This window comes from Salvelinus namaycush, chromosome 3, assembly GCF_016432855.1.
Source record: "Salvelinus namaycush isolate Seneca chromosome 3, SaNama_1.0, whole genome shotgun sequence".
NCBI lineage: Eukaryota > Metazoa > Chordata > Actinopteri > Salmoniformes > Salmonidae > Salvelinus > Salvelinus namaycush.
Window position 1 is genome coordinate 31,942,797 of NC_052309.1, and position 22,687 is coordinate 31,965,483.

The following is a 22,687-nucleotide window of genomic DNA, read 5'->3' on the forward strand; positions in this document are numbered from 1 at the left end:
GCGGTTTTTGGAGCAGTAGCTTCTTCCTTGCTGAGCGGCCTTTCAGGTTATGTCGATATAGGACTCGTTTACTGTGGATATCACAAGGTCCTTTTCTGGGTCCTTCACAAGGTCCTTTTCTGTTGTTCTGGGATTGATTCGCACTTTTCGCACCAACGTACGTTAATCTCTAGGAGACAGAACACGTCTCCTTCCTGAGCGGTATGACGGCTGTGTGATCCCATGGTGTTTATACTTGCGTACTATTGTTTGTACAGATGAACGTGGTACCTTCAGGCGCTTGGAAATTGCTCCCAAGGATGAACCAGACTTGTGGAGGTAAAAAAAAAAAAAAAATCTGACGTCTTGTTGATTTCCCCATGTCCAAAGAGGCACTGAGTTTGAAGGTAGGCCATGAAATACACCCACAGGTACACCTCCAATTGACTCAAATCATGTCAATTAGCCTATCAGAAGCCATGACATCCTTTTCTGGAATTTTCCAAGCTGTTCAAAGGCACAGTCAACTTAGTGTATGTAAACTTCTGACCCACTGGTATTGTGATAGTGAAATAATCTGTCTGTAAACAATTGTTGGACAAATTACTTGTGTCATGCACAAAGTAGATGTCCTAACCGACTTGCCAAAACTATAGTTTGTTAACAAGAAATTTGTGGAGTGGTTGAAAACGAGTTTTAATGACTCCAACCTACGTGTATGTAAACTTCTGATTTCAACTGTATATTACACATCTGAATGTCACCCTCTTCCCTTGGCATCCCTAGAAGGTCCATAATACAACCCTCACATGGACACAGCTGTGATTTGTTTGCCCACCTGGCAAATTCCTGTGTCCTGGAACAAACCAGGTGGCTTTTAATACTCAATAATTGTCAAACTGTAGGATCAACCACTTCTACGGTGTACGGTCTGTCCTAGCATAACAGCTAAGAGCCATGTGGCTCCATCCCCCTCACTCAGTAAGAACTCCTAAATACACCACTTCACTACACCAAGCCAAATCAGTCAATGCAATGCTGAGGAGGTCCCTCTTTGTTGAACGAAACAAGTTTCCAAGGTTGGGGTTGCTCTTTAATTTCAATTCTTGAATTTGAATTGGCCACACCTGACAGGAAGCAGCATTGGAATTGAATTTGCATTAAAAAAAGTAGAATTAAATTCAATAAATTTATTTATTTTGAATTGCTTTGAATTATATTCTGCTTCCTTCAATTAAAATCCTGCTTCTTTTGGGGTGTGGCCTACAAATTAAATTCAGAAATTTTGAATTGACACAAACCCTGCAGGGAACGCTAGGCCTAACGATATTGTAGGGTTTACAAGTCCTTGTTCTGTGAAAGACAAAAATATGCTTCATTGTTGTAATTGTATTTTTGTACGAGTGAGTCTGACACAGTGTTGTGAAATAGACGGTGCATCGTTCTCGGTTTGAAGATGTCTCCCTGTACTTGACCACCAACTGATGAGCTTGCCTTTGTTGTGTTGGTTGGCATTGTGGACAATGGCCTCTTTTCTAAGAAGCTGTGACAGTCTATTTTACTTTCAACTGGCTGAAATTAGATGTGGTTTTCTATCAAAAACAGGAAACCAGACATCTAAAAAATAAATCCAGTTTAACGAGACCCAGTTTGGATGTGACGGCACACAATCTGTGCTAAAATTAGGGTGGTTTTCCTCTGCTATGAGAAGGGCCTCCTTGCTGTGATATTAAACTGTGTTGTGTACTGTTTTTGTGTTCACAAAGTTAGATTGAACGGGATCTTAAGCACTTACAAATTTGTACAAACATATTGTACGAATTGGAATTCGCAACTTATCATATAAACGGCAGGAGAGGAAAACAAATTGCAGGATGTAACATATTGTGAAAATGTCATTGCGAAAATTTTGGGGGACCAGTTTTCGATAGTGAACACTACTTTCAATACTTCCTGAAATTATACAAAACCTCTGTAGTATCACTTTAACTTCTAAAAGGAATATAAGACAAGTGTTGTCTTAGCACAGGGGTCCAACAAATACAGTATTTCCATTGTGTTTAATTTCTTAGTTTTTCATTTCCTCACCATACACATCAACCTTCACCTCTACAACTTCAAGGGCTAAACTATAGGAGTGTGCCAAACTTCAAGTACATTCCATTGGAGAATGCACTGTACTGGTATTACTATTATTTGTTCATTCAAATGTGACCTTAGCATCAAGATAAGGGCTCAATTCCATTACAATTTAGTAAACTGAAATTCCAATTTCCCTAAATGCTTCTTACTGAGAAAAATGTGGAATTGGTGTTTGTTTACTTCCGGAGTTGATTGAATTGAAATGGAATTGCCCCAACCCTGCAAGATACTGTGGGTTGTAAAGCCTTCAACAAGCCTGACTTGTGAATGAAGGCTTCCAACGATTTAAGAAGAAAACCATACAAGAACAAGCCGATGTAGTTTTCCAACCTGTGTGTTTGCAAATGTGTTACAGTATTGATGTCACTAACCAGTAGCCTAAACAGTCAACTGTGGTTCAAATCAAAGTGTATTGGTTGTGTACACATATTTGCAGGTGTTATAGTAGGTGCAGCGAAATGCTTATGTTACTAGCTCCAACAGTGCAGTAGAATGTCTGAACGTCAATGATGTTCAATTATTATTTCACTCAACTGACAACTAAACCAATACTGCTATTTAACATGAGAAAAATCTGCATGGTGAATTATTTTGTCAATAAAAGCTATGTATGACTTGCCTGGTTAAATAAAGTTAAAGGTTAAATAAAAAATACAAATAAAATGTTCATATTGTTACAAGAAGAGTTTACAAACGACCATTTTCATATAAAAGGAGAGTCTTAAAATAGCCAATGAACTGTTGCATATTCTCTGGCAACAGATTAAGAACACGAACACTCACAAAAAACAGCAACATTTTTTGTCTTTTGATTTTCAGAAAGCGGAGAACCACACCAGAGTTCTAGAAGAACAGTACAATGACCTAAAAGCCATAAAAGTAATCTTCACACATGCAGACAGACTGGAGGACTGGGTCTGTAGCTGCGGTCTGGTCTTCTACATGTAGGTCTGGATGAGTGACCTGGGGGTCTGGTGCTCTACGTGTCAGTTCTTGCTGCTCTCCCAGAAAGGATGCTGGACATCTGCTGGTCAGACAGGGCCTCCTGCTGGGACAGCTCCATGGCCTGACTGAGGTAGGCAGCCAGGATGTGCTTGCACTGACACAGGAGGAGGAATGTTAGAGGGGGGGGGGGGTGAGTGAGAGAGAATAAACCCTGATGAAGGCAGCTTAGTAAATATATTGGATTGGAGCCATGAGAGTATGCAGCTTTTCTTTTGTGTGTGTTCAGGCAAGTTTGCAGAGATGCTTAAAAAGTATGATTAATATACAGGTAACTGCCAAAATACTTTCTATCCCATTCACTTCAGTAAATGGGATAGAAAGTACATTGAAAGTAGGTTCTTCCACACAGGTGTGGTTCCTGAGTTAATTAAGCAATAACATCCCATCATGCTTAGGTTCATGTATAAAATGCCCAGTTGCCCATTATTTTGGCTAACCATGGCTAGAAGAAAAGATCTCAGAGACTTTGAAAGTGGGGTCTCAAAGGAGCATAGGGGGTTTAAAAGGTGTGTGTGTCAGTCTCAAGTCACCAGAGATCAACCCAATTGAACACATGTGGGAGATTCTGGAGCAGGCCTGAGACAGTGTTTTCCACCACCAACAAAACAGAATGGTGTCCCATTCCTCCAATAGAGTTCCAGACACTTGTAGAATCTGTGCCAAGGCGCATTGAAGCTGTTCTGGCAGCTCATGGTGAGCCAATGCCCTGTTAAGTCACTATGTTGGCGATTCCTTTATTTTTGACAGTTACCTGTATGTATGACTTTAAAAAAAACGTATAGTTATTACATTTATAAAAAATGAATAACACTTCTACAATGAGTATTTGTCATACCAATGTAATAAAGGTAGGCAGAACGTATTATATTCCCAAAAAACATTGGGCAGAAATAAGCTCAGGGAGACTTCTCAGAGTAACAGTACAGTACAGTACAGTGGTGTCTCCTGCTGGGCTGTGGACCTAGAGCAGGGTCATGGTTTGTAGACTGTCCAGGCAATAGGCTCCATGCGAAACCCCCAGTGGAGACTGTGGCCCTGCCCCTGGTCTGCCCTAACTAACCCATGACGGGGTCGCAATGACGATGACAGGTTCTGCAGTGCCCTTAAAACAACACAGACAGCTCTGGCTATATGTGGGAGAGAAGGGGAGTAGTGTTGTCAACCTCACTGTGAAGTATGGATAGATTCTGTATTCAGGGAAATATTCAAAGGCAGCTGAGAGTTTATGGGACTTCAGGGACTTTTTGGCTTTGTGCTCCTGAGAGTCAAACGGGATGAACATGTTTAAATGAGATGCAAAAAACAAACACTAGTGCCAGGGTCTTGCTAATAATGAACTGCTATACAGATCAACATGTGACTGCCTTCTGGGGGGGAAACCCTGAATGGTGGAATTCCACATCTTGTCTTGCTCAGTTATGCATGACTAGAACAGGTGGTGTGTGTGTCTGTGGTTCGTGTGTGTGTAGGTTTTGTCTAATGTGTTTGTAGTATATGGCTGTGTGCTCTATTAATTATTAAAACATGGATTATGTCTTTGTGTTCACCAGCAGGCTCTCGTTCCTCCTGAGCACAGTGTAGGCGAAGGCTGGGCAGGAGCAGTAGTGACAGGAGGTGTAGCAGGTGTACAGCAGCCCTGACCCTCCAATCACCTTCAACAAAACAAACATGGACACTGTCAAAAACAACAGGTAGAAAGTCAAAGGAAGAGCTGGCCAAAACCACAGTTGTTCTAGAGAGTGGATTAATGGAAAGAAAATTGGTCACAGAAAGACTCTTTAAAACATATCACAGTGTTGTAGGAGAAGAGCGAGAATGTCTTCTCTCTAGCAAGTACTTAAACAAACCTATCAAACAATGATGTGAATTCTGTTTGTACTGATACTGCATTCGCCTGCCACAGCTTGAGTCAATTCCACACATGTTCACAACAGCTGAGGAGCACTGTAGACAGTAGAGCAGGGTGAGGAATGAGGTGAAACAAGCTCCTGACTTCATCTCAACCATCCCTGAGCTCCTCCAACACATCCTGACACATCCCACTAACCTTGGGGCCTGTTCAGGAGAATGTTACGTTACAGAACATTAAGATAAAAATGTATGGTGTAGAACAGATATGATTGTCTGTCAGAATTATATGTTTAGAATATAATTATATTTCATTCTATTCTATTTCTATTCTCAACGTTCACAATATCACTGAATAAACCCCTGGCATCTGGAAAAGGGATTGTGTCACCCATGGCCCCATGCAAACATTTTAAAAATGTATAGTTCCCTTTCTTCCTTGCATATTTCACTGATCTGACAGAACTAGGATGGAGAAAGAAAGGTTGTCTTCACCTATCCAATCATTTCAGATCAGCATTCCAACTTAAGGAAGGAATGAGAGGAAGTATGCATTTTTTATGAATCCAAATGTTAAACATGTATTGGGTTTGAAAGTGGAAGACAATAATTCCATGGAGCTAGACAAGTGGCTCCAAATATTGCATATAGGCTACTCCAACACCGTAGCTGTAAAGTCTGGCACTCAAGATAGGGGTAGACATACTTTGTGCCAGACTCTCAGCTTCAGCCCCATTCTGAAGATGACGCATAAGGGCATTAATTCAGAGGATTACTCAGCCTCGTCACCACAACTAATGACTCTCAACATGACAGAAACAGGCTCCATTATTCCCCAGCCGAGACAAATTCACAGCTATGTAGTCCCTCTAAATTACCTTCTCAGTGATCTACAAAATAAAACACATCATTTGTAGAAAAGTGACGCTTCATTATAAATGAGTAACTCTTCAGGGAATATTACAATGAGTCAATTTAAAAAAGTGACAAAAGCAGAGTTGTGAGACTGTGAGCCACCCGGCTGAGGGTACTGGAGGGAGACTGTAACCTAGGGTGTGTACTCATTCACTTCCCCTCAAGGATTTAAGAACATTAAATTGGCATAAGAATACCAAAATGGTAGACACTCTATCTGCACACCAACTCAATGATTTTTTAAATATACTAGTTGAGGGGGAGTGAACCTGCGCACACTTCAGGGAGAGGGGAAGAACGGAAAATTGGCTCAATATATGGCGGATTGGCCATAGAAATATAATCTATGGTATTTCTATGGGACCGGCCTAAGCCAATCAGTGATGCTGAAGCCTCTAAAGCATTAGTCATTGAAAACCAGCTCACATTTGGGTCTTTTTTGTCCTCTGCTTGCATTTCAGAATGTGTCTCCACTTCTGAGCTCTGGCCACAAAGCAAACTTGGTAGGCCCAACACAAAACCACACTTAAACACTCCCTGGTATTCTCCTTCCACTGTTTGGCAGCTGTTTAAGCTATCCTAGCAGGGGAATCCACAGTCAGCTAGACTGTAAATCAAGAAGCGTTACATACTCTTCAATCTCAGTAAATGAAACATGAGCTCCAGCGTGGACTGGAGTTGGCTTCTCCATTTTTATGGTAGGAATGCCAGGTTCACGCGGGACTACTTAGAGGGAAGCCGTCATGTGCCAGAGAGCTCCGAAGTTTGGAGGGACGGCTCTGTCATCAGTTCGTCACTGCCAGACCCAGTTTCAGTTGCAGCTCGTCAGGGAAGACTATAGAGAACTGCCATGGTTTGTGGGAAGTCACGACAGGCACAGGGCTGATGATTCATCTTACTCAAGGCTTCAGACTGCATCATAACTAGGGTTGCACATTTTGGGGATTATTGGTGGAACTTTCCGTGGGAATTAACGGGAATATATGGGAATTAACAGAAATATATGCAAATTAATATAATTTAAATGTAGATGTTTGCATTGGATATATTTACCATATCATATGGAGACAGAAACATAAACCTTTTACCTTATCATAAGTAGACATAATTGCAAATGATTAAATCCTTCCAATATAAATACAAATTGAACTTTAATTAAATGAGTTGACTCTTCACATGGGATGATTTCACTGAACAACAAAAAGGGAATATTGAATGATCCCCAATGATCCTTCGCATCTCCCAAAAACGTTTAACATACATCTGTAAAATTATTGTCTAGAAACTAAAGCTTTGGTTGTCTTCCTCTCAGGCCTCCATGTCTTCTCCCTGGACCTCCTCAATGTCCACCTCTTGAACATCAGACTCATCACTTTCCAACCCTGTTGAGGATGGCTCGTTGTCAGGCCACCAATTTTTCAACCCTTGTATTGGTCAGCCTGTTGCATGCTTTGGTGTGTGTTCTCAAACAAGGACCAGTTGCGCTCTGAGGCGGCTGATGTTGGTGGGATTTGGAGGATAATGTAGGCAACAGGGGAAAGAGCCTGCATCCACAAAGTCCCTTCCACCAGGTGGCTGATGAGATATGTTGGCACGACTGCCATATTGCATCTCCATCCCAAAGCCCTTGCTTGGAAGTGTACTTCGCCAGACTGCCAAGAACCTTGCCCTCATCCAGGCCAAGGTGGCGAGACACGGTAGTGATGATACCATAGGCCTTGTTGATCTCTGCACCAGACAGGATGCTCTTGCCAGCATATGTGGGGTCCAACATGTACGCTGCAGCGTGTATGGGCTTCAGGCAGAAGTCTTCACGCTTTTTGATGTATTTCAGAACTGCAGTTTCCTATGCATGGAGCAACAGTGAAGTGGGCAGGGCAGTACGGATTTCTTCTCTTACATCTGCAAGCAGAGTCTGAACATCAGACAGTATGGCATTGTCTCCCTCGATCCGTGCAATGGCTACTGCTATAGGTTTCAGGAGTTTCAGGCAGCTTACCACTCTCTCCCAAAATACATCATCCAGAAGGATCCTCTTTATGGTGCTGTCCATATTGGCAGACTGTGATATGGCCATTTCTTGGAGACTCCTTTCCCTCCAGGAGACTGTCAAACATGATGACAACACCACCCCAACGGGTGTTGCTGGGCAGCTTCAATGTGGTGCTCTTATTCTTCTCACTTTGCTTGGTGAGGTAGATTGCTGCTATAACTTGATGATCCTTCACATACCTAAATATTTCCTTGACTCTCTTGTAGAGTGTATCCATTGTTTTCAGTGCCATGATGTCCTTGAGGAGCAGATTCAATGCATGAGCAGCACAGCCAATGGGTGTGATGTGAGGGTAGGACTCCTCCACTTTAGACCAAGCAGCCTTCATGTTTGCAGCATTGTCTGTCACCAGTGCAAATACCTTCTGTGGTCCAACATATGATTTGGCACAGTATTTGCAAATGTGCACAGCTTTTCCTTCTACATTAGCTGCAGTGAAATGTCTCCACACATCAGATAGTGCCTGTGGCATTTTCCTGTAAAGATTAGAAAGAAAATTGTAAAAAAAATAATAGAATTCCATGTACAGATAAATAGTTAAGCAGTTAGATAACTCCTTTGTAAGATAAATGTTTTAAAATTAAACATGTATGGAAACAGGTGAATTAACACTCCTCAGTTAGCAGGCTCAAGCAAGCTATAACCCACATGTTAGCAAAAACTAACAAGCAAAAATTGTTAACGAGTTAGAAATTATTTAAACACACCTTGCTGTAGTCTAATATTGACTAGTTAAGAAAAAATCATGTATGTCATATAAAATATATTCACCCCACCCAGTATTGTAATCAAAACTTACCAGAAAGCATGTAGTCCTTGGCTCAGACATGTAGTAGTGTGGGCTCAATAGCATCTCATTAGTGTGCAAGGTCTTGAGAATCAGCTGTACATGTGATGGAAGAGTGCACTGCACATGTGATGGAAGAATGCACTGTGCATGCAGAGGGTTGCAATTCCATTGAATTGGGGATAGTTTAACCAAAATATGCCACAAGACCTAGAATTGCCTTGTGTATCCCACAAAAAAAAGGTTCACTGTTATAAAGCTAACCTTTTTGATGAATTTAAGCAAAATTCCCCAAATTCCCGGGCTTCACTTCCCGATGAAAATTTCTGAAAAAATTCTGGAAATTTACCGGAAATCATATCAAATTTTATTAGTCACATGCGCCGAATACAACAAACCTTACAGTGAAATGCTTACTTACGACCCCCTAACCAACAATGCATTTAAAAACAATACTGATAAGAATAAGAAATAAAAGTACAAGTAATTTAAGAGCAGCAGTAAAATAACAATAGTGGGACTATATACCGGGGGGTACCGGTACAGAGTCAATGTGCGGGGGCACCGGTTAGTTAAGGAAAGTTTCCGACCCTTTGCAACCCTAATCATAACTCTGGATTATTTGTCTAGATTTATCATAAAGGGGTGAAACAGTGTTTCCCCTATATTTATTTAGTAGTGGTGGACCGCCACTCCAAAAAAATATACTGTATATAAAAAAATAAAACGTTTTCAGTGTAAACTTAAAAGACTCAAACCAGATATAAAGTATGTAGAAAATACAGTACCAATCAAAAAATTTGGACACACCTACTCTTTCAAGGGTTTTTCTTTATTTTGACTATTTTCTACATTGTAGAATAATAGTGAAGACATCAAAACTATGAAATAACAAATGGAATCATGTAGTAACCAAATAAGTGTTAAAAAATAATCTAAATATATTTGAGATTCTTCAAAGTAGACACCCTTTGCCTTGATGACAGCTTTGCACACTCTTGGCATTCTCTCAACCAGCTTCATGAGGTATTCCCCTGGAATGCATTTCAATTAACAGGTGTGCCTTGTTAAAAGTTCATTTGTGGAATTTCTTTCCTTCTTAATGTGTTTGAGCCAATCAGTTATGTTGTGACAAGGTAGGGGTGGTATACAGAAGATAGCCCTATTTGGTAAAAGACCAAGTCCATATTATGGCAAGAACAGCTCAAATAAGCAGAGAAACCACAGTCCATCCTTACTTTAAGACATGAAGGTTGCGGAAAATTTCAAGAACTTTGAACGTTTTTCAAGTGCAGTCGCAAAAACCATCAAGCGTAATGATGAAACTGGCTCTCATGAGGACTGCCACAGGAAAGGAAGACCCAGAGTTACCTCTGCTGCAGAGGATACGTTCATTAGAGTTACCAGCCTCAGAAATTGCAGCCCAAATTAATGCTTCACAGAGCACAGATAAATGCTTCACACACTTTCCTCATGTCTGCAAATTTATTACAAATAAAATATCACATTTACATGAGTATTCAGACTCTTTACGCAATACTTTGTTGAAGCACCTTTGGCAGTGATTACAGCCTTGAGTCTTTTTGGGTATGACTCTACAAGCTTGGCACTTTCTCTCATTCTTCTCTGAAGATCCTCTCAAGCTCTGTCAGGTTGGATGGGGAGCATCGCTGCACAACTATTTTCAGGTCTCTCCAGAGATGTTCAATCAGACTCAAGTCCGTGCTCTGGCTGGACCACTCAAGGACATTCAGAGACTTGTCCTGAAGCCACTCCTGCATTGACTTAGCTGGGTGCTTAGAGTCGTTGTCCTTTTGCAAGGTGAACCTTCGCCCCAATCTGAGGTCCTGAGTGCTCTGGAGCAGGTTTTCATCAAGGATCTCTCTGTACTTTGCTCTGTTCATCTTTCCCTCGATCCTGACTAGTCTCCCAGACCCTGCCGCTAAAAAACATCCCCACAGCATGATGCTGCCACCACCATGCTTCACCGTAGGGATGGTGCCAGGTTTCCTCCAGACGTGATGCTTTGCATTCAGGCCAAAGAGTTCAATCTTGGTTTCATCAGACCAGAGATTTTTGTTTCTCATGGTCTGAGAGTCCTTTAGGTGCCTTTTGGCAAACTCCAAGTGGGCTGTCATGTGCCTTTTACTGAGGAGTGGCTTCCATCTGGCCACTCTAACCATAAAGGCCTGATTGGTGGAGTGCTGCAGAGATGGTTGTCCTTCTGGAAGCTTCTCCCATCTCCACAGAGGAACTCAAGAGCTCTGTCAGAGTAACCATTTGGTTCTTGGTCACCTCCCTGACCAACACCCTTCACCCCTGATTGCTCAGTTTGGACGGGCGGCCAGCTCTAGGAAGTCTTGGTGGTTCCAAACTTCTTCCATTTAAGAATGATGGTGGCCACTGTGTTCTTGGGGATTTTCAATGCTGCAGAAATGTTTTGGTACCATTTCCCAGATCTGTGCCTCGACACAATCCTGTCTCGGAGCTCTACGGACAATTCCTTCAACCTCATGGCTTGGTTTTTGCTCTGACATACTGTCAACTGTGGGACCTTATATAGTCAGGTGTGTGCCTTTCCAAATCATGTCCAATCAATTGAATTTACCATAGGTGGACTTCAATCAAGTTGTAGAAACATCTCAAGGATGGTCAATGGAAACAGGATGCACTTGAGCTCAATTTCGAGTCTCATAGCAAAGGGTCTGAATACTAATGTAAATAAGGTATTTGTGTTTTTATTTTTTATAAATTTGCAACATTTTCTAAAAACCTGTTTTTGTTGTGTCATTAATGGGGTATTGTCTGTAGATTGAGAAGGGGGAAACATTTTTGAATAACGCTAAAGCGTAACAAAATGTGGAAAAAGTAAAGGGGTCTGAATACTTTCCGAACGCACTGTATATTGCTATTCTGCCTTAAACTTTACCCTGGTCTGATTCTCTGTGCCCTGTCACAACAAACTGAGCGAACCAAATATTCTCATGGAAAAGGTCACCTGAATTTATGATTGAGTCAATGTGGCAAACAGACAGTATCAACCTATGAGCACACTCTTAGAAAAAAGGGTTCCAAAACGGTTCTTTGGGTGTCCCCATAGGAGAACTGTTTTTGGTTCTAGGTAGAACCCTTTTTGGTTCCAGGTAGAACCCTTTTGGTTTCCATGTAGAACCCTTTTGGTTTCCATGTAGAACTCTCTGTGTACAGGGTTCTGCATAGAACTCAGAAGGGTTCTCCTATGGGGACAGCCAAATAACCCTTTTTAGATTATAGATAAGAGTGCAGGGACAGGCCAGTGTATTCATTAGTTTCACACCAGACACACACAGCCCAGAGCTACAAAGTAGACCTACGTCCAGAAAAAGGGGGTATAAACTAAGCTCTTCAGACTGAGTTTATTTATCTAGGTGTTATTGCAAGTCAAGCCTCTTCTCAGAAGTGACGTCCAACTGGCTGTGTCATGATTCTGGTCAGTAAAAACCTGACGTTTGAAGTTTCTCTGACATCATAAAAGCTTTGAGCTGCTGGATAAAAATAGAGGCGTGGGTTGGTGGGATCAGTGGCCAGACGCCTTCACAATGTTGCAGAGTGAGTTACCCCAAATCAAGGATCATCAACTTTTCTTGAGCGGACGGTCGGGGGGCTGGAACATAATTACAAATAATTGGCAAATTGACCGCAAGAAGCCCAAAAACACACACTTTCTTTATAAAACAATATACACTTATACAATATACCCTGGTTAAATTTCTAGTGTTGTCAAATGGAAGAAAAACAGGATGCAGGTGCCATGGCAATCCTCCAACACCAGCATTGTGACACTTGGGGCAGTTGCCTCAGGTTCCCTTGTTGGATTTCCCATTATAATTGACATGCTGACTGAAATCCCCTGTAGATCAATAAAGTTAAATTCAATTCAGGGAAGAACACAATATTTCCTCCTGGCGAAGAACTCAGGGGAGGAGAGAAACAAAAGGTCCTCGACTACTGAATCAAAGTAAATCTTTACTCTCAACTCCCCAAATATGGTCTACCCTCCCTCCCTGACCCAAAACAAGGCAACTTAACCTGGTCTGGTTCAAGTTATCCCAATCACACTTACTGTACGGATATGTCTCAATACTTCTGAATTAACTATTTTTCTCTGCAGACAGACAGTTCCAGGGATGGATAGAAAACAATAGCTAGGTGACAATTGCACTCAAATCACGATCTCCTTAAAGATTAGTGGTCAAAAAGTAAAAGACAAGAGGAGAGAAAGTAATCTAAGAGGAACGACATAGCTAGCTAGCATCTCTTGATTTTGGGGGTTTGTTTTTATATAACAATAAAGCCACGGAAATGAGTTACTCCAAAAATATGGGAAGATAGCACAGCTCACTGAAGGCAGCTGCCCACTAAATCTTACTCAGACATCTCCTCAGAACACCCACCCATAGCAAATAAAACTGTCACAGTGTCAAAGGGCCCCATTCGACACTTGTATATTTAAAGAGTAAATAGTATTGCAAATGGAGCAACCACACTACATGAATATGGGAAGAGTGCGATATTGGAAGACTTATCTACTTGTTTCTGCATAGGCTTTCCAACACTGTTTTTTCACTCACAGATGTTTTAGGAGAAACCGTAATAACTTTCTATGGAAATGTAGAACTGAATTTGTGCCCGGAACCACATCATGTTATAGCCTAAACATTTCCAATAAACACCACCTAATTTCACCACAGAAGTCACCAAAAACTTGAGGAGAAGGGGAAAAAACAATTAAGGAATTTATTCCAAAGAAACAGAAACCACTGTCTGTTTTTAACCTCATTGTGTTTTTTCTGTCCCATATCATTAAAGCTGTCAAAGGCATTTACAGGAAACTTGGGTCACAATGACCATAACTGAACTGCACTGACTGGACTGGACAGGCCCTGCTATGATGCAAGAGGACATGGCCTACAGGGACTCTGGGACTGGTAGGGAATGGCTATGGATTAGGTGGTTTTCCATGAGTACAGCAGTAATTAATCAGTCCTTATGTGAGGTTCTGGCATTGATGTCAAGTGTTGGGAAGATAATAGCTTCTCATTAGGGTGTCTATAGTATACAAGAGGGTCAAAATGCTCAAGACTTAGCTGTACATTTTCCTTTCATCGCTCTTTTGTGTGAATCATGGTCGATTGATTATCAAATGTTTCACTAGGTGGTTTATTGGGAAAGTGAGTACTCTAGTGCAAAGTGGGTAGCAGATGTTCACCTGATAAGCTCTCCGTCCACTGGGGGATGAGACACAGGTGACAGAGCGCTGGTCCACCAGGTCCAAGGCCTGGAGGGCACAGGAGCCAAACACAAACCTCAGCCTGGGAGAGAGACAGGGATAGGGGACAGGCATGGAGAGAGACCCATATTAAGGCTAGCCCTCAACGTAATGTAAAAGTACTTTTAATGGAGATATAATGCATATAAACAACAACGCAGCAATGGATATAAACAAACACCTGAGAGACAGAGCGACAGACATTAAGCCTGATAGCATCATTCCTAACACACTCAGCCAATTAGCCAGTGAAAAGCAGGTAACGAAGGAATGAAGAGGTGCTACACCAAGAAAATCACCCTTCAAGAATAACATCATACAGGACAGGATGTGGCTGTGACACAGCCACAGCACCCACTATATCTGGAAATTCTCACCAACCAACCAAGAGGGGAGGGCCCTGCTATCTGGGTGACGGCATCTCCATCCCACTGTGGAAAGCACATGCCATAAAAGGCCACCCCCTCTCCCACATAACTGGTTTCCCCAATAAAGCAAATAATCCCCAGGTAAAAATAAAGGTAAAAGGTAATACTCACGCAATAAGCAGGTCATCAGGAACTGCAAAGAAAACACAAAAAAACAGTGATGGGGTTAGAATAATTCCCTCATTTGGTTTTAAATAGGCTTTAATCTAGGATTTATTGGTAAATAATTCCTCAGAGACATAGCTTAATGAAACATGAATTTGCAATTTCCTTTCCTTAGTTCTCATGAAGACAGTAATGGATGAGTACTGTAGTAAGGGAGGAGTTGGCTGGCTGGGCTTCTGGAGGAAATAAGGGCTTGACCTCGTTGAAGAAGCGTGTAGCTACTGCAGCTTGCAGTACGGTTTTGGAAACATAAGGAACGAGAAATAATAATAAATAATTTTCTGAAAACTAAAAGGTTACATTACTACACACCTTTATAGGGTCAGGGTTAGTGTTTCCACACGGCCATATCTCCATGTTACAGCACCTTTTTTTTTTTACAGAAGACAGGTGGCCACCTGTGCTAAATAGCTATCTAGCGTGCGCCGAACCTGTGTGTTTGTGTAACTGGGGAGGAAGTGTAGTTCGTCAACTGGAGGCTCACACAGACTATGGCTCTGTGTAAAACTGCTACAGTTTATCTTTTTTATTTTAAATATTCTTTCTCGCTGATATGAACGATAAGGGGCATATCAGCATACGTTTCGAAAACCGTTTCGCAAGCGATGATTATTTAAGTTTCTAAACGTTAAAACACAGCGTCGGAATTGTAGTTCACAAGCAGCCAATCGTGGGCGAAGCTAACCACTGAAAACCCTATGGATAAGAAGCAGTGGCGGTCGGTGCCGTTTAATATTTTTTTTAATGAGCATGGTCTTTTCTATTACAGCATATCGGATGACTGTCATTCATATTCCATTCACCCAGCTCAATGTAACATCAATAGATTTTGGATACTCGAATTTTCCCTATACCAGCCATCATGTGGTTGCTACAACCTAGCCTATGAATAAAAGTTTACAACGTAGGTGCACAGGTTGAGAGAATTTTGAATAATCAAGGTGACAGACATTGACACATTAAAAATGTTTTTACCTTTATTTATACAGGTTTTTCTCATTGAGATAAAAATCTATTTTTCAAGAGAGACCTGGTCCAACAGCAGCAGGGGGAACAAAGTTTCAGACAAAACAACTTACATACACAAACACAACATTGAACAAAACTATAGACAAACATACAGTACAACAATTACATATTACGTAAAGAAACACAAATGGCATGACTGAAAAGCAGCTGTCCTAAAGACAATTACACATCTATGATATTTACATTGGCCGAGTGTTTAAACTCCACCAATGTGACTAGATCATCACATTTTTTAATGTTCAGGAGAGAATTCCAGGACCACAGAGCTGAGTAACTAAAACTATTTCTACCATGACCTGTTCTAATTTTTGGTAGGCGGGGGTCTAGATCATCAGGGCCAGGGGATTTCTTTCTATCAATATCTTTCAGGGCTTTAAGCACTTCTGAAACAGAGAAGGATAAGAAGGAGAACCTGGCGAAGGAGTGCACATTTATACCTTTAACCTTTTCAAATAAACTGCCTGCATCAAGAAAATGCTGATGTAAGGCTTTCAGAATAGAGGTTCTCTCAGTTACAATCTGTGTGTCTACCAATAATTGTTTGGGAAGCTGTGCATCTTTTTTGCACTCCAAACCATTCACTACTTGCCAAAATTTGGAAGGATTATTTAAATTATCCGAAGTAGATTTAAGGTAGTGGTCTGCTTTCAGTTTTCGGGTCATAGCCACACCCAGATTTCGAAGATGTTTAAAAGCCATCCAATCATCCGCCAAACCAGACCATCTTGCTTTAGCCCACATAGTATTTCGTTCCCTTATGATTTTAGTAAGTTCCTCAGTAAACCAAGGGTTCTCTCTGCCCTTAATCCTGAATTCTTTTAAAGGGGGCATGCCTATTGCATACATCCTGGAATGCGTTGTGGAAGTAAGAAAAGGCTAATTCAACATCTGGGATTAATTCTATTCTATTCCATTCAATGCTAAATACATATTTTCGTAATGACACTTGGAGATCGCTTAGATATTTTACCATCTCTCACACAGGCAATAGCAAAGTGATCACTTATGTAATTTGCAAAAATACCAGAAGCATTAAATCGATGAGGAGTATTGGTTAAGAACAAATCAATCAAAGAGGATTTCAGAGGATACTATATATTCAATTTAGTTACACTGTTGACAATCTGAGTGAGATTATAGGTATTGCATAGAATTTTGAGTTGATCAGAGCTAGATGATAACCAATCCTGACTCAGATCACCCATCAAGACAAACTCTTGCACACTCTTGTCTGTATCTAGCTGATCCAGGGTGTAATCATTAGTCCAACAGTTGGACAAATTGTCTATTGGACAAAATTCAGGTATGTTTATCCCCATTTCGTTCCATTTGCTTCCGTTTAAGAAACGTTTTTCAGCAGAATACAACCCTGATCACACACAAACACAATTTACTTTCATAGCAGCCACATACAAACAGCATGACCCCTTTGATCGTTGCATAATTCCTTCTCACATCTATGCACTCTCCTCCTCTCACCTTTTCCCTTTGCTTGTGGACTTAAGTGCACAACACATCAGCTGTCTGTGACCATGTGAAAAAACTTTGCAAGCCAAACCTTAATATAATAACTGCAACACACAGCCTACATCATTGTCACTCTATTAACATCATAGTCAACATCGCTAATACAACTAATGTGTTACTAAACCCACTACAATCATGCAGTACAGTGTACAGCAAGCAGTTTAGCAGTTACACCGGCGGGCTCCGGTGGCAATAAATAAATCAAATAAAAACGTACCTTGACTTGAATGTGTTCCAGGGTTGGATAGCCATAGCCAGCTAGCTAACATAGCAGCCCGCTCTGTTTGAGCTTGGTGTTTCAGTAGGCTAAACTAACTAGCTGCAGTCACTAGCGAAGTAAATTTTAAAAAAATATAATGAAATATAGCTCTTGCATCTCTTTCATTTTTGAAGAAATTAATTTGTTCAAAACTGTTCAACTATTGTCTTTCTCTCTCTTTGAGTAAACTACTCACCACCTGTTATGCACCGCAGTGCTAGCTAGCTGTAGCTTATGCTTTCAGTACAAGATTAATTCTTTGATCCTTTGATTGGGTGGACAACATGTCAGTTCATGCTGCAAGAGCTCTGATAGATTGGAGGATGTACTCCAGAAGTTGTCATAATTATTGTGTCTATGGAAGGGGGTGTGAACCACGAGCCTCCTAGGTTTTGTATTGAAGTCAATGTTCCCAGAGGAGGACAGAAGCTAGCTGTCCTTCGGCTACACCATGGCACTACCCTACAGAGTGCTGTTGAGGCTACTGAAGACCTTCATTGCAAAACAGTGTGTTTTAATAAATTATTTGGTGACATGTGAACATATTTTCATTGCAAAACAGTGTGTTTTAATAAATTATTTGGTGACATGTGAACATATTTAGCATAGTTTATCTAAATAATAACTGTAATAATACTACATACTTAATGAGTATATAGTTCATTTTAGTATACTGTAAACAAATGGTATCCTTTCAGTTGAGCGTACTTGCGTCTTTCTACCGGAAGTTGATGCTGTTGTATGCAACCTCTTTGCTAGCTTGTTAGCATAACAAACTACTAGCTAGACTTCGGGTGTGTTTGTAAATTCAATCTGGAGTGCTAGAGTGTGCTCTGGGCGTTCGTAAATTTAAGGCGTTGTCAGATTGTCCGTTCGTAAATTCGGGGCATTCAGAGCGCACACTGGACGCTCTGGTCGAGGAGTAGGGTTAATCCGAGCGTTCTGACCTCACAACGGCATTCAAGCACCAAGCTAACTTGCTAGCTACTTCTAGACACAAATGAGAGAACACCTCACTCTGTCTATTTTACTCGCCCTAGCAGAGCTGGTTAGGCAGTTTTCATGTTATCCAGAGCGTTGGTGGCTAACTGTGCTGCTGGCAACAATTGAATTATGCTTTTTTGCTGACTTTTACTGACAAAGGCCACATTCAACGGGTGTTGAGCGTTCGTAAATGCACTGGTTATTCTATGCTCTGCCTGGCACAGTCAGACGAGAGGGCTCTGAAATCAGAGTAGATAGCCAGAGCAAATTTACAAATGCACCTGAACGACTATACCACTTAGCTAAGCTATGGATGAAGTGAATAATCAAGTCAATAAACGTTGGATAGTTAGTTAGGTAGCATAAAGTAAATACTGGCAAGGTCGATGTATTAGTAGCCTACTAACGGTACAGTAGTTAACTAACATACCTGGTACATACTGCTGTAAAGATATGCTATGCGGTTCATAAGGATAGCGTAGCTAACAAATTGTCAGCCAACATAACGTGCAACTTATTAGAAAAGTCATTACGTTGCTCATTATTTTCATAACATTTGTCATAATTAGTTAAAGCAGCAAATTTGAATCCGTTCTTGTCGAACTTTTGCTGCATATTTTTCCGCAATTTTTTTCAAATCTGAAAATGTTGTGAAGCCACGCTCATTTTCTGAGGAATTGCATTATGGGCCATAGAAGCACAGAAATAGTGTCCATTGCTTGAATACCTCGTATTTTGGCGAATGTAGTATGGAGCGGCCTTCTGGTCAGACTTTGGAAGCGCGCACACCACCCACAGCTTCCGAGTATATTACTCGTTAATGTCCAGTCTCTAGATAACAAGGTAGACGAAATTAGGGCAAGGGTTGCTTTCAAGAGTGACATCAGAAATTGTAACATACTCTTGTAGTACCCGGGCTGGCAAAACACTGGATCACTGCTACTCTAACTTCTGCGATGCATACAAGGCCCTCCCCCGCCCTCCCTTCGGCAAATCTGACCACGACTCCATTTTGGTCCCCTGCTATAGGCAGAAACTCAATCAGGATGTACCCGTGACAAGGTCTATTCAACGCTGGTCTGACCAATCGGAATCCACGCTTCAAGATTGTTTTGATCACGCGGATTGGGACATGTAGCCTGTAATGTAGATTTATACGCTATTTGGTAAGTGAGTTTATAAGGAAGTGCATAGGAGATGTTGTACCCACTGTGACTATTAAAACCTACCCTAACCAGAAACCGTGGATAAAGAAACCGTGGATAATATGGCCGAATACAAACAGTGTAGTTTTTCCCTCCTCAAGGCAATCAAACAAGTGAAATGTCAGTATAGGGACAAAGTGGAGACGCAATTTAACGGCTCAGACACGAGACGTATGTGGCAGGTTCTACAGACAATCACGGACTACAAAAAGAAAACCAGCCACGTTACGGACACCGACGTCTTGCTTCCAGACAAACTAAACACCTTCTTTTTCCCGCTTTGAGGATAATATAGTGCCACCGATGCGGCCCTCTACCAAGGACTGTGGGCTCTCTTTGTCAGTGGCCGACGTGAGTAAGACATTTAAATGTGTTGACCCTCGCAAGGCTGCCGGCCCAGACGGCATCCCTAGCCGCATCCTCAGAGCATGTGCAGACCAGCTGGCTGGTGTGTTTACGGACATATTCAATCTCTCCCTATCCCAGTCTGCTGTCCCCACATGCTTCAAGATGGCCAACATTGTTCCTGTACTCAAGAAGGCAAAGGTAACTGAACTAAATGACTATCGCCCCGTAGCATTCACTTCTGTCATCATGAAGTGCTTTGAGAGACTAGTCAAGGATCATATCACCTCCACCTTACCTGTCACCCTAGACCCACTGCAATTTGCATACCGCCACTATAGGTCCACAGACAATGCAATCACTATTACACTGCCCTATCCCATGTAAGAATGTTGTTCATTGACTACAGCTCAGCATTCAACACCATAGTACCCTCCAAGCTCATCATTAAGCTTGAGGTCCTGGGTCTCAACCCCGCCCTGTGCAATTGGGTCCTGGACTTCCTGACAGGCCGCCCCCAGGTGGTGAAGGTAGGAAACAACATCTTCACTTCGCTGGTCCTCAACACTGAGGCCCCACAAGGATGCGTTCTCAGCCCGCTCTTGTACTCCCTGTTCACCCATGACTGCGTGGCCATGCACGCCTCCAACTCGATCATCAAGTTTGCATACGACACAACAGTAGTAGGCTTGATCACCAACAACGACGAGACAGCCTTAGGGAGGAGGTGAGGGCACTCGGCGTGTGGTGTCAGGAAAACAACCTCTCACTAAACAAAACAAAAGGAGATGATCGTGGACTTCAGGAAACAGCAGAGGGAGCACCCCCCTATCCACATCGACAGGACATCAGTGGAGAAGGTGGAAAGTTTTAAGTTCCTCGGCGTACAGATCACAGACAAACTGAAATGGTCCACCCACACAGACAGTGTGGTGAAGAAGGTGCAACAGTGCCTCTTCAACCTCAGGAGGCTGAAGAAATTTGGCTTGTCACCTAAAACCCTCACAAACTTTTACAGATGCACAATTGAGAGCATCCTGTCGGGCTGTATCACATCCTGGTACAGCAACTGCACCGCCCACAACCACAGGGCTCTCCAGAGTGTAGTGAGGTCTGTACAACGCATCACCGGGGGCAAACTACCTGCCCTCCAGGACACCTGCAGCACCCAATTTCACAGGAAGGCCAAAAAGATCATCAAAGACAACAACCACTTGAGCCACTGCTTGTTCACCCCGCTACCATCCAGAAGGCGAGGTCAGTACAGGTGCATCAAAGCTGGGACCTAGAGACTGAAAAACAGCTTCTATCTCAAGGCCATCAGACTGCATACAGACTTGAAATCATTGGCCACTCTAACAAATGGATCTCTTGTCACTTTATTAATGCCACTTTAATAAATTATGTTTACATACCTTGCATTACTCATCCCATATGTATATACTGTATTTAATACCATCTATTGCATCTTGCCTATGCTGCACAGGTCATTGCTCATCCATATATTCATATGTACATATTCTTATTCCATCCCTTTACTTAGATTTCTGTATATTAGGTAGTTGTTGTGGAATTGTTAGATTACTTGTTAGATATTGCTGCACTTTCATAACTAGAAGCACAAGCATTTCGCTACACTCGTAATAACATCTGCTAACCATGTGTACAGTACGTGACCAATAAAAGTTGATTCGATTTGACATCAGGAACTTTTGGCATACTACCTAAATCCATACTATGACTAATAAGCATACTACATACTCAATGTACGTCACAAATATTATGGTTAGCATAAGTATTCGAACACAGCTATGGTCGCTATGTCTATCCTTACGACAACTTTGCAGTATTTGTGTGTGTTATTTCTTACATTATTTGCTCAGAACGTTTCTGATATTTTTTTATTTCTATTTTTGGGGACGTGTGTGTGTTGTTTAGTATTACTGTACTGTTGGAGCTAGAAGCATATGCATTTCGCTGCACCTGCGACAACATCTGCAAAATATGTGTGAGCGACCAATAAAATGTTATTTGACTTAAAATCATAGGAATCTCAATGGTCCATCTGACAATGACCATAAAACAAAGCCAAAACAACAGTGCCATCTTCTGGCTGGCATGCCCGACTAGAGACTTGACAGATGAGATTCTGTACAAGGAAAACTGTAACTCACTTTTAGTTTTCTCTTGGTATGTCTTCTGTATGTCTTTGAAGAGTTGTTCGGCCACCGTAGGTAAAAATGAAGGCATCTCAAAAATTAGCTACAGCAAATATACCAGAAAAAGTTTATGGGCAAAGCGCACGAGATACAAAATTGATCAGAGGTCAACCAGTCGATATAGGTTGGTCAAAGTACTGAGTTGTTTACCTCATTAGTTATTGATCTACTAGAGGGAAAATATAAAATAATAACACAGCTAGTTAGCTAAAACTCCCGGGTATTTTTCCAACTGGTTTTGTTGTGTTGTTCTTCAGGGGGGAAGTAAGCTATGTATTGGCGCCACCATCAGGATGGGAGGGTAAGTTGTTTTTAAATTGCAACTACTGTATTCAAGTGTTTGACTGCAACGTCTATTTTTAACCTTGTAGATGGCGCCAAATTTCAATAGAAAACATTTGATATTAGTAAAAAAGGTGACTGGAATGTCCTACTCAAATCAAATTTTATTTGTAACATGCGCCGAATACAGCAGGTACAAACGTTCTG

General features: G+C 41.5%; 1 protein-coding gene across 1 annotated transcript; it reads right to left on the bottom strand.

Moving 5' to 3' along the window:
- Window positions 1–698: 698 nt before the first annotated feature.
- Window positions 699–22,458, bottom strand: zswim7 (zinc finger, SWIM-type containing 7). Its single transcript, XM_038975604.1, has 6 exons — window positions 22,349–22,458; window positions 22,154–22,241; window positions 14,577–14,598; window positions 13,978–14,080; window positions 4,674–4,778; window positions 699–3,220 (listed from the first exon to the last, which is right to left on the bottom strand). The coding sequence occupies exons 2-6, from the start codon at window positions 22,227–22,229 to the stop codon at window positions 3,101–3,103; spliced, it is 426 nt and encodes a 141-aa protein (XP_038831532.1). The 5' UTR covers window positions 22,230–22,241; window positions 22,349–22,458; the 3' UTR covers window positions 699–3,100.
- Between the last annotated feature and the right edge of the window lie 229 nt (window positions 22,459–22,687).

Coding starts and splice junctions, on each gene's coding strand:
- zswim7 (XM_038975604.1), bottom strand. CDS start 22,229: ATGCCTTCATTTTTACCTACGGTGGCCGAACAACTCTTCAAAGACATA. Junction 14,599..22,153: donor ATACCAAGAGAAAACTAAAA/GTGAGTTACAGT, acceptor TTTTCTTTGCAG/TTCCTGATGACCTGCTTATT. Junction 4,779..13,977: donor GTGGACGGAGAGCTTATCAG/GTGAACATCTGC, acceptor GTTTTGTTGAAG/GTGATTGGAGGGTCAGGGCT.